Source organism: Bremia lactucae, linkage group LG4 (genome assembly GCF_004359215.1).
Source record: "Bremia lactucae strain SF5 linkage group LG4, whole genome shotgun sequence".
In the NCBI taxonomy this organism is placed as follows: domain Eukaryota; phylum Oomycota; class Peronosporomycetes; order Peronosporales; family Peronosporaceae; genus Bremia; species Bremia lactucae.
Window position 1 is genome coordinate 1,684,223 of NC_090613.1, and position 11,732 is coordinate 1,695,954.

At 45.4% G+C, this 11,732-nt stretch overlaps 2 protein-coding genes across 2 annotated transcripts; both read right to left on the reverse strand.

The window, feature by feature from the left end:
• Window positions 1–3,716: 3,716 nt before the first annotated feature.
• CCR75_006525 (uncharacterized protein) lies at window positions 3,717–6,347 on the reverse strand (the record flags this gene model as incomplete). Its single annotated transcript, XM_067964595.1, has 4 exons — window positions 3,717–4,005; window positions 4,086–5,872; window positions 5,947–6,012; window positions 6,077–6,347. 4 exons carry the CDS (start codon window positions 6,345–6,347, stop codon window positions 3,898–3,900), a joined length of 2,232 nt encoding a protein of 743 aa, XP_067819890.1. The 3' UTR covers window positions 3,717–3,897.
• Window positions 6,348–6,577: 230 nt separating this feature from the next.
• On the reverse strand, window positions 6,578–8,491 carry CCR75_004549 (uncharacterized protein; the record flags this gene model as incomplete). The annotated part of the gene is made up of 1 exon (XM_067962635.1): window positions 6,578–8,491. The coding sequence occupies one exon, from the start codon at window positions 8,489–8,491 to the stop codon at window positions 6,578–6,580; it is 1,914 nt and encodes a 637-aa protein (XP_067816853.1).
• Between the last annotated feature and the right edge of the window lie 3,241 nt (window positions 8,492–11,732).

The window sequence follows — 11,732 nt, forward strand, 5'->3', positions numbered from 1 at the left end:
TTAGGTGTGGTAATGATCCTTCCGCAGGTTCATCTACGGAAACCTTGTTACGACTTCACCTTTACCTTTGCATTCTTAACGTATTTTTGTTACCATCTCCTTCAATGGCTAGTTATACAGGTTTGCGGCTGCGGTAGTACTAAAATCAATAATAGAGCATAGCTTAAACCAGTAATGCTCACTAACTCAGCCGCAGGGTGTTAATTAGAAAGTGGTATTGAGGATGGTAGTGACTTGTTCACGACTGCAGATTCTCATGCTGAATCTGGAAATTCTCATGCTACAATTCGCAATGAAAATTTTGCACGGAGATTTTAAGCTTGAGCTCATCCCGCCGTGGATCGAGGGTCTCGATCTGAGACCAGTTCAAAATGTAACCCATCAAGTAAAAGATCGTTTTAATAAAGCCACGAGCACAGCTTTTGGCTGTGATCGACTCCGGGACGGCAGCAAGATGTACCATCTTGCTTAAACGCTCAGCAAAAACAAGAATACCATTATTCTTATGGGTGACTTCAAAGAATCCGAGGACGAAGTTCATAGATACGGACTGCCAGCACTCTGCCGGAAAAGGCAGAGGATGTAACGGAGCACGGGATGAAGCACTGGGCACGGGATGAAGCACTGGGGTTTCTTGTTGACAAACTTCTCAAGCACGTATGTGCTTGTGGACGAACACATACTGGCGTGGCCAGTAGAAGTCGGAACTTATCGTGAGAAATGTCTTCTCCCGTCCACGATGACCACTTTTTGGTGCATCGTGGTACTCATACATGATGCGTAATCGCAGATCATTATGGGTAGGGATGATGACACGAGGTGTGTCGCCAGCAATGGCTGAACAATACAATTAACCGTTGCGCGTTGTATATCTATCTGTTGAGGATCGATACAACTTCGACAACCCTTCTAAGGATTGTTGGGATGGATCTCTTAGGTAATCCATCAACCCTGTAAGAGCCTTATCTTCATGTTAAGCTCTTCTAACGTCGTCATTTAATGTTGACATCGGAACACTTATTATTGCAACAGTGATCTTATGGTCACTGTTGCGCAGCCAGCTCAAAATAGGGCCGGCGCGAAAGGGCATCAGCGACAACGCTTAGTCGTCTTGATTTATACTCCACGGAGAAGTTATACTCCGCAAAGGAAGACAACCATCTCGCCATTCTATGCGAGAGGTGTGGACTGCTTATGGCCGTGCGTAAAGACGCATGGTCCGTATATTCAATGAACGGTCTATCTTCCAAGAGGTAGACCCTAACTTAGCCAGTGCGTATTTCATGGCAAGGAGTTCCTTATCATACACTAAATAGTTGCGTTCGCTGGTTGAAATTGACGCGATTGAAAATAGACGACGCGCTCTGCGCCGTCTGTGACATATTGCGTTAACGCACAGCCGAATGCAAAATCGCTGGCGTCAGGGACGACATGAAAAGGTCGATCTCGGTCTGCAATCGCCAGGATTGGCGATTGCATCCAGCTTTTCTTAATATCATCGAAGGAAAGCTGACAATCAGGGTTCCATGACAACTTTACGTTTTTTCTTCAACAAAGAAGAAAGATATACTGTCATTTTAGCACAAGTACGTGAGTACTTGTGCAAAAATGCCGCTAAACGAGGAACTGTTTTAGTCCCTTACATCGACTGGTACAAGCCAGTCGGTGATCGCCTTGATCTTTTTCTGAATCGCGGCATTCACCGTGTTTACCCACGATGCACCCAAGAAGAGGTATTTCGCTTGCAGCGAATATACATTTCTGCATGCAACTTGTGCTTACGCATAAGGGTAAGAACCTTTCGGACGTGGATACGATGAACTTCAACATCCGGCGTTCCGTTCATGGGTCTGCTATGAACGAAGTCGTCATCATAATAGCTCGGTACAAAATCCCGCCCCGATCTCAATAGATTGGTTACACGTTTGTCAAATGTCGCAGGGGCATTACTAAACCCCTGTGGCATGACTAGCCACTCCCATAGCATACTACTTGGGGGTGATTACTGCTGTGAGCGGAATATCTTGTTCACGCACAAGGATCTGATAGAATCCATCCAGCAGATTCATTGACGAAAAGATAGTACTCTTTGACATGCCATCAATGATTACATATTTTCGTGGTATCGGCGTTTGAGCCGGTACAGTTGCAGTATTCAGTTTATTGAATGCATGCACTATCCGCCAACCTCCTGTTGCATTGCGCACACAGAAGGTTGTAGAGCTATGTGGGAAAGTTGATTCCCTCACATGGCCCGCTGCTAAGCATTCGGCAAAGAATTTGTCGATCGCTATTACTTGTTCACGACGCAACGGCAATTGATTCATACCACAGTATTTCGAACCTGGGATAAGGTCGATTTCGTGTCGAGTGCCTTTGTCGTTAGGCAACTCGCACGGTACTGATTCAGGGAAGACATCCTAAAATTCAACTAAATCTTTATGCATATGGGTTGTTTTCAAAGACTCCCAGGATCGGGACGTAAAACGTATAATCCGAATCTTCTCATTCAGGACACTTTCGTTTATCGATGAGCTATTGAGAATCCGTTCGTTCTCAAGAAATACGATTGCCGACCGAATATTGGCCACGTTGTCGTCATCTGTGACAAGTAGGCAGATCTGCTTGACTTTACTACTACGCAGATCAGCAAAAACCGTTTCGATTATAGCGTTGGCAATCGAGTTATCTCCGAAGTTAACTTCGGAGGCGCTAATAGATCAAGTGTATAAGCGCCTACACTTGATCCATTGTTTACTAAGACATTGATTGTCTCAGTTTCTTCTTTGGAACTTATTTCCAAAGGTACCTGGGAACCTTAGACCACAGGTTTCCGGGGACTTCTTCTCTCAGAAATTATTTGGTGAATATCCTCCCCAACATCCTCTAGCTGTGGTTGCGCTACCACAGCGATATCCTTCACGATCGACTCTCCAGTCGAGCAAGGACTTTCGCACTCTCTCTTATAGACGGGCGTTCCAAATTCTCTTGGATGTTGCTTTTCAAGAAAGCATCCTTGTTTCGTACCTCTTAACTTATTCGAGTGGTTGAACTTCGACGCTGCCTGTGCTTGTGCACTTCCGTCAATAACTATGTCCACGTCACAATAGCGGACCTTCGATGTTGCATTTGCTCGTGCACAGCCGTCGGGATCTAACTCCACAATGTGCTGGGTATTCACACTGAGGTCTTGTGCAGTCATGCTAACGACCGAACCACAAGTGAGGCCATCGCACTCACTCGTACGACATCCACACGCCTGTAACGCTCAAAGACGTTCATTAGTTGGCCATGATGAACGAGAGACAATTATTAAATTGTTCTAGAAGGGACAACAGCATTGTGAAGCGAACCACCTGCTGACTTGCCGTATTCCCAAGCCTGCGTACGGAAGAATATGCACTAAGATGCACAAGGTCATGGTTTTGAGCACCATTATCTATCTCCAACTTCCAAGCTCTTTGCTTTAAAGTGACTTGGAAAGGATAGTTCAAGCACTTATGGCTTCGCTTACTTGAATTTTCGGGACGGTCTGGGTCATGATGGGATACCAGCATTCTTGTATTTAAAAAAATCTTTACTTGCACTTCGTTCTAGGACGGTTCCAACTTTTCTAAACCGCGCAAAAAAGTCAATGGAAAGCCGTCAGATAACGCCGCAGTTGGTGATCGTGCACGGAGAGTTTGGCGTTGATCTATGTAATGCAATGTGATACGCTGTAATTCAGAAATTAAATTGACTAAAAACTGCATGAAGTGAGTTTAGAAATTCTCTTCCTAAAATGTGGTTTTACTCTTTTTAAACCCATACGGCAATTTTTCGTTCAATAGTAGTAATTGTCCCGTCCTATCCTATATATTGATGTTTTGTCCTCTTTTTTAGCGCTCAGACTCATGTTTACGAGGAACTTTGCCACACTATTTCTTTCGCCTCTTTAAACATCACAACGACACATGTCACATTATCGGTCGACCGCTGATGAAAAATGGCATACTCAATAAGCGCCTACACAAAGAAAAACGAGAGAGAATCGCGCCATTAATCCACCACAAGCATCATCTAGCACAATCCACTCACTCACACACCTCAACAGCCCGTTGCACATCTTTCAATTCGACAAGTTTTCGACGAACAAAATCCACAGCTTCTTGATCTTTCAACACATCATACAATCCGTCACTTGCGAGCATCACAAACTCGCACTCGTCTGTTAATTCCGTGACGGTAAACTCTGGCGTCGGAATCACTAATGGACCTTTTAAAATATCGTTGGGATTCACCGGTAATTCCTGCGAATTGTACTCGTTCCGTGCTTTCGTGTCAATGTCATCGACCAAAGGCTCGACGAGATCAAACGACTTGAAAGGGGCGTCGCCAAAGGCACGCGAGACGGCCAATTCGCCCATAATACGTCCGTGAATCACAAAGCCGCCAGTCTCTCGAATCCGCTGCGCTTCGTCCGTTCGACTGGGTTTATGATCATTTGAAAGTCGTTCAGCTGTGCCATTGCGACTCAAGACAGTGCGCGAGTCTCCAACGTTGGCCACAAAGAGATACTTGCCCGCCACAAAGACTGTCGTGGCCGTGCTTCCAGCTTGCGGACGATCCGAGGTCCTTAAAAATTCTTCATCCGTACGTTCAAACGCATTGGTCAAGCGCTTCATGATGATTGATTGCAATTCCTCAATTGTCATTGTTAGTAAAGGTTTCAATTCACTCGTGTGCATGAAAAACGCGGTAATGAGGCTATGGTGGAGCACGTCACTCAAAAACGAAGATGCTTCGTCACCGCCATGGCCGTCATAGACAGCAAAGAATGACTGGGGATGCAATCCCAAACGACTTAATGGTTCAATACACAAGTCTTGAATAATCGTATGCGCGTCTTCCATATGTTTACGAGCGCCCATGTCGGCATGCGCTCCAAAGTCAAACCGATTGACAGTTAAACACGTTTGTGCCACGAGTAAATCGTCGCCAATTTCCAGTCGATAGGGTTCTTGATAACTTCCCACGAGTTTCATAAATGTCCCATTCGTCGAGTTTAAATCAATCAAATAAAATTGATTCGTCAATTCATCAAACCAAATTGCAGCATGTTTTCGAGAGAGTTCCCCATCACTTGTATGGATTTGATTCTCCGCAGATCGACCAATTCCTGCACCTTCTTGTGTAATCACAAACTCCGTGCCAGCTAATTTGCCACTTAATGCCGAGACCGTAAGACTTGGCAATTCTTCGTGAAACGATGTAACAAGAAAATCCGATTTTCCAACTCGAAATGCCACGTGAGGCTCGAGAGGCCATTGCATACGATCGCCCATATTTTCGTCATTTGCTTGGGTTTCCACGGGACTTAACCGCACAAACGTGTCCCCATTTGCTTGGTCGCCATTGACTAAATAGAAACGCCCGTGACTATACAGCACACGTGCGTGGTCGGTCTCTGCAAGGAGTGTATCGGCAGGTATACTTGCAATATTCTCACAAGTTTGGCCAATACCGCCTCCTTTCTCATCAAACGTAAAGCTTGTGACGGTATCTTCTTCGGTAAACGCCGTCATTTTAAGCACCACGTGGGTCCATGTGTGTTCGAGATACAAAGGCACTGGATCGTCTTCGACTTGGTCAGTAGCGAGATGATCGTCTATTTTGACCGATTCAGGCACGGAAGGCATTTCTTTCGAGTCATAAAGCTTGTCGTTTTCAACAATCGCGTTGCTGCTAGACGCATTATTGCCGGTAGGAGTACTATCGTTCTCCTTTGTCGGTGGTACATAGCTCCCGATACTGCTAGTATTGGAGCGAAGAAGGCGATGAACGCCTGATGTGCGGGCCCGTTGGAAAGAACTCGCTAATCGGACATCGGATTCTACGTGTTACAACGCGTATTAGTGTCTAAAGTCGCATCATGGCACGAAAAAGGACTGCAACATGGCCACGTACGTGGCGGTTCTAATCGCAAATGAGTCGAACGTCGACGATCCGGGTCATTCTCGTGTTTCCGTACCACTACAAACCACACGATATTGTCACAAAGGAAGAGAGTGTGCTTTAAATGGCCACACGATGTCACGTGCCTTGCATCTTGAGCGTCTGGACATCCTGCGCGTCCGCCATGGCGCGTCTTCTAGCGTGATGTTCTCGGTATTAAATCTACTCGTGGCAACACGAGAGATTCGGCGGTTTGATACTGAATCTTGCAATACGTTGCAAAGAATTGGCACTTGCGTACTAAACGCGCCCCACGAGGCGTAACAACGAGCCAAAGAAGAGTTGCAAGGTCTGCCAAGGGGCGAGGATGTCTCTGCCACTGCGGAACGAGATCGGACGCACTTGGTGTACATCACATCAGTCGGTTGTTTTTATTTTTTTTAAAGAAAACCTTTCAATCTATATATTAATTTGTTTTTCACGAACAATGAAAAATTCGCAATTTAAATACAAATTTACAGGAATACAATCGCCAAAAGTATAAATTAATTTGAATTCCATTTTGACAGACATCCGTAGGTTTACACACAACCATGGACAAACTTTTGAGGGACATTAAAATTGGTCAGGACTCGTAAGTCGCTCAATAGTATGAAGCGTCCGTAAATCGAGAATCTTTGGTCCGATAAAACGAAGACGCGTCATGATTGCTACTATCCCCTCGTCGGCGGGGTGCACCAGATGCCTCAAACTCGCTAAAGCCGCTGCTTTGAAAACTCGGGTCGCCATTGTAGTGGCTCTGGTCGTAATTACTATTCGTGGCCGCAAAACTCTCGTCGCCCATATATCTGCTCTCATCTGCCGTGGACATGCGGTATTCTGTCTGGCCGGACGCTTGAAAGCGCGTTTGGCCGTGATAATCACTTGCTGACGTCGATCGCGAGTCTTTGGGTTCAAAAAACGACTCGTCCAAAGACAAATCCGGTCGCTTTGTCGTCTTTTTCGACCCTTTTTGACCCATTCCATGCCATCCATTCGACAGATCTTGAATCGAATCGCCCCCAAAATCGCTCTCGTCCTCGGAAGCAAGATCCTCTCGATGTCGACTGTCATACTTTGATTGAAAGTGATTCCCCGAGTGACCAGAGCTATACATACTTTGACCATAAAACGACGACGACTGGGACGAGTATTGCGAATACTGACTCGTACCGTGTGAAGAATTTGTTTGCGCCATTGGTGGCAAGGACATTTGAGAATGCGCTAAAGCGATTTGGCTTCGTGGTGTCAACATGTCGAGGTTTGGATCATTGTACGTAAGTCGACCTCCATCGTGATCGTAAGGCTCCTGATCGAATTGGCTATTGCCAGGATTTGGCGGGTAATTGTCGTCACTAAACCCTGTTGGCGACATGTTGTGATTCTGATGATAATTTGCCGCCACTGTTGACGCTTGAGCCACGCCTTGAGTGTGATCGTGACGTCCTCTTTCAAGACCAGGGTCGTCGTCTTGGACCAGTTGATTGGTTTTCTTGTATACAAAGAGGGCGACCAGTAACACAAGCGCAATCGCGCCTGCCATCATTAAACCAAGCATTAACGTATTTGATGCAGTACTCGTGGCATTCGATGCTGCATCAGCTAATACGGACGCCGCGGCCGACGGCGATCCAGACGACGAAGATGATCGCGACGTATCTGCTTCTTGCTTTGAATCCGTACCATTGTCGGATAAATTGTCTTGTTTCGTAGTCTTGTCACTTGTTTTACTTGTCTTTAAATCGACTGTATTTGATTCGAGAGTCTCTTGAATCGTACTGGCATCCTTCTTCGTAGGAGGTTTCAAAGTCTGTTGGGTCTCGTTTAAATCACTTTTAGAGCCTACACTGGCATCGTCGTCCGATCCAGACTCGGGATCGATGATTTGTTTCCTCACTTTTAAAGAAATTGATTTCGGTGGTGCATTTGGCACGGGTTTCGACTCCTCTGGCTTGATTTCAACTTCAGTTGGAGGACTGGAGGTTGGCTTGTCAAAATTAGCATTGCTGTCAGCCGTGGGGATGGCGTCGGACACAGGCGCTGTCTGTTGAAGAAGTGGGGACCTTGTAAACGTAACCTCCGTGGTCTCGTCCTTTGGCTTTACCACACCAGTCGCTTTGTCTCGATTGGCGTCGCGCTTTGCAGGATCGACGGGTTTGTTAACAGGTAAAGGTTTGTCGGTAGCATCTACGTCCTTATTATTCACTCCCGGGGAAGCACTTGTCAAAGGCGCCCGTGTACTTGGTGCGTCGGTTGGTTTTAAAACCTCGGGCGTCGGTGTCGAGGGCTCTGCTGGTTCCGACGAGTCCGACGATGCATTCTGGTCAAGCAACCATGGCCGTTCTGGTCGTTGCGTCGCCAACGTTGGAACACGTCCATTATTGAGATCCTCTTTAAAATTCAAGACCGTTTCTGGATCCCCATCGCGACTTTGCACTGCAAAAATCTGTGCATTGGCCTGTGAATTCATGAGCAGTACCACCAGCACGAATCTGAGCCACCGTCGGTGGACCTGCATTGTCCAGCCTCCGGAGCCCGAAGCGTCACGCCAGCGCAACTTTCCTGGAATCTGCGCTGAAGGTTCGATAAAAACAGCTCTATTGTTCCCTGCACCAAAGTCTTGCGTAACCCTCTTGCCGGAATCAATAGCAGTCCACTTACTTGCCACTATCAATTCAAAACGAGGTTGATCACGTGACAAGGCAAACTGTAGGAGTCGTTATTTTGAGCTTGTGCGGCACTGTGCCTTTAGCCGCATAAGAGTCAGATGTAAAAAACTCGCGAGTTGCCCGTGTCATGCACACACATGTCTTGGTTCTGCACCGACGTTCTTGGAAAAAGCAATCATCGAGAACAGCTGTCGGCGCCAGTCTCGACCAATTGATACATACGGCAAGCGGCGGAATATCCGATCGCGTGATTTGTGCGTATTTGGCGTGAAACTTGGTCGCTCTCTGAGCTCGATTGGCGGCCCATTCAGTCGGTTTAGTCGGGAGGGGTGTGCAGTGCATTCTATATTGATAGAAACATTTGCTAAGATTCGTTCTTATTCCAGCTGACGGCTTTACGACAGACGCACGATATGGCAACTCTAGCGTAAAACTACATAACCTATAGATATTATCATTATATTTCACTTGGATTATTCGAGGTCCCTTACTCCAGCTCGCGTCCCCGTAGATTTCTCTTTTATGAAGCCAAAGCCTGGTAATATAGGCGATAAAGTTTAGCTTTGACCAAAAAAATAGTCATTCGCGCTAACGATCGGGACTGTTTATATTTAATAAAAAATGCTTACAGGAAACTGTGTTTGTATTTGTCAGGATAGCCTGCTATGTTATGGCTCAGCTGCGACATATAGGACGCACTGCAGCCAACGAGCTTACAATCGCACGAATTGTAAGCCTACGGACTCGGGACTATTGCGCCATATAAAGTTCAAGCATGAACAATCCAATATATGTGCATTATCGCGATTGTCTTCTGTGTGTTTGCGTGTTGACAACTTTGTCTTGCGTTAATTCTCTTTCAACATGCGACTATGTTACATACTGGTTACAGTCGAGGCTGTTTCCTCGTAGGAATAGTTTACCCAATAATTGTAAGCAGAGAAATAGTTGTTTTGACAGGGAAAAAATGATGCGTCTTTCACGAAGCTGGCTCACATACCCAGCTAGAATTTATGTGACGAGCAAAATCTGATATGCTGTAGAATTTTTGCTTGAAGCTCTAGATGTTGAGAATGTTTCACATTTGATTGAGCCAGACAAAATTTACCTTTCATTTGAAGTAGAAAAATGAAATGAACAGAAGAGCCTGTCTTAAGAAAATCCCGAGTTAATTAATAAGATTCTTAAATTATTCATTTAACTTCGTCGTTAATCGAGCACATTTAATGATTAATAAACCTTTGTAATTTAATTATTAAATGCAATTTGAGGTCCCTTTTTTTAAATTTATTATTCATATAATTTTTCTTGATGAAAAAAATCAGATACTGTAAAATAATTGAAAGCACTAAACACGTCTGAAGAAATCTCGTATGTGTAACGGGGTGTATCGTTACATGAAATTAACACTTAAAGGCTGTTAATTAATATATTATCTAAAACGTAGAGAATATTTGGAGGATATTACTCTATGTAGTTATGTTCAAAATTCTTATCCATAAATAGGTATAGACCATTTTATCTATTTCGCAGACTAATCAGCTGTAGAGATAAACAAAAGAGAGATACAGATAAGATCAGATAAGTATTCAATTGCATGTTTAGTATTAGATTATAATTAGGTTTGCATTTACAAGATAGATAGAAGAGATACTTACTTATATTAATACAGTTTTCATTTAACCCTCTTTAAGTTAGTTGCCTTAAAGAGAAGTCTTCCTCTGCACGTACTAGTGTACGTGAAATAATGTAGGGCACCACTTGCAACTGAGGCAGTGCGAAATGGACTTGTACTGAAGCAGTTCAAGTCGTAGTGCCCCGTTACAGTATGTCAGGCTGAGCGATTTGGTTTGTGCGGATTGCTCCAACGCTGTCCTTCATCTGCTGTACGGACTTGAGAAAACCCAGCGCGCCGCCATCCTGTTGCAGCCAGATTGTCTCAAGCAACTCGAGTGCTTTCTGAGCATCTACGACAGCGATTCCTGCTCGTCCTCAGGCTGAGTCGGGAGGTGGTCCTCAATGATTTCATCCACGTCTGGAATGTATGATGTGATCCGCTCGGTAGGATAGTCTAGCAGGTTGCGGATGTTCATCACGATAGGATACCTGAAGCGTCTAATCTGATGTTCCATCTCCACCATGACTTCATTGTCAAGGCACTGCTCCTCTAGGACTGGTGCAGCATCAGCTGGTTCTGACCGGATGTTGCAATGCCGGTAACAGTTATGGATGGTCTCAATGCGGACATCGTTAGACCAAGTTGAGACTGACACCTAGATAGCATGAAAGATGTTTATCTTTGCCGGCTCAACGACACCATTGTCGAGATCCTGAAGGAGCATACGGGAGAAGCTGCGCCTAGTAGGCTTTGAGGTTGCGTAGGATACCCTGGTCGCACGGCTGAAGCTTCGACGTCATGTTGGGCGAAATATAGTAGATTGTCGTGTTGCGAATTGCGATTCGCTGCGACAGATCAGCAAGCAGGACGTGTGCACTGCAGTTGTCCAGGATCAGCAGCACCTTGCGGTTTGCCATTCTCCCATCGAAGTCCCTCAGTCACTCCAAGATGATAATTTGTGTTATCTAGGCCTTCTTGTTGCTGCGATACTGATAGCCAAGGTTCTGGAGATTGACATGGCGGGAGCAGCGAGAAGTGGCGTAGTGCCAATGATCCATAGGGGCCTCTGTCGGACCCATCACCATTGCAGTAGACAGTCACATTTATTCCTTGTTTGCTTTCACCCCTTCAGCTCCCTGTTGCAAGCGAAGTGTCAGCTTGAAACAGAAGAGTTGCATTAGCCACCAGATAACAAAATTTGGTGTCCTTCGCAGAGTGCTTACCTGCATCCGATAGAACAAGCCAGTCTCACCCATGTTGTAGATATTCTTCCATTTATACTAATTGAGGACCTCGCATAAGGGAGAAAGCGCATCCTCCTCATCAACCATGTCCATCGCGCCGCTCTCTCCGAACTGCGATAGGCGCGGATTCCATTCAGAGCTATATAGGATTCCAGCCATCCGTTGGAAAGCTGAAATAGTTCATGTCCTGGACAAAGAAGGTCCAAAATCCGCTCTGCATGTTCACGG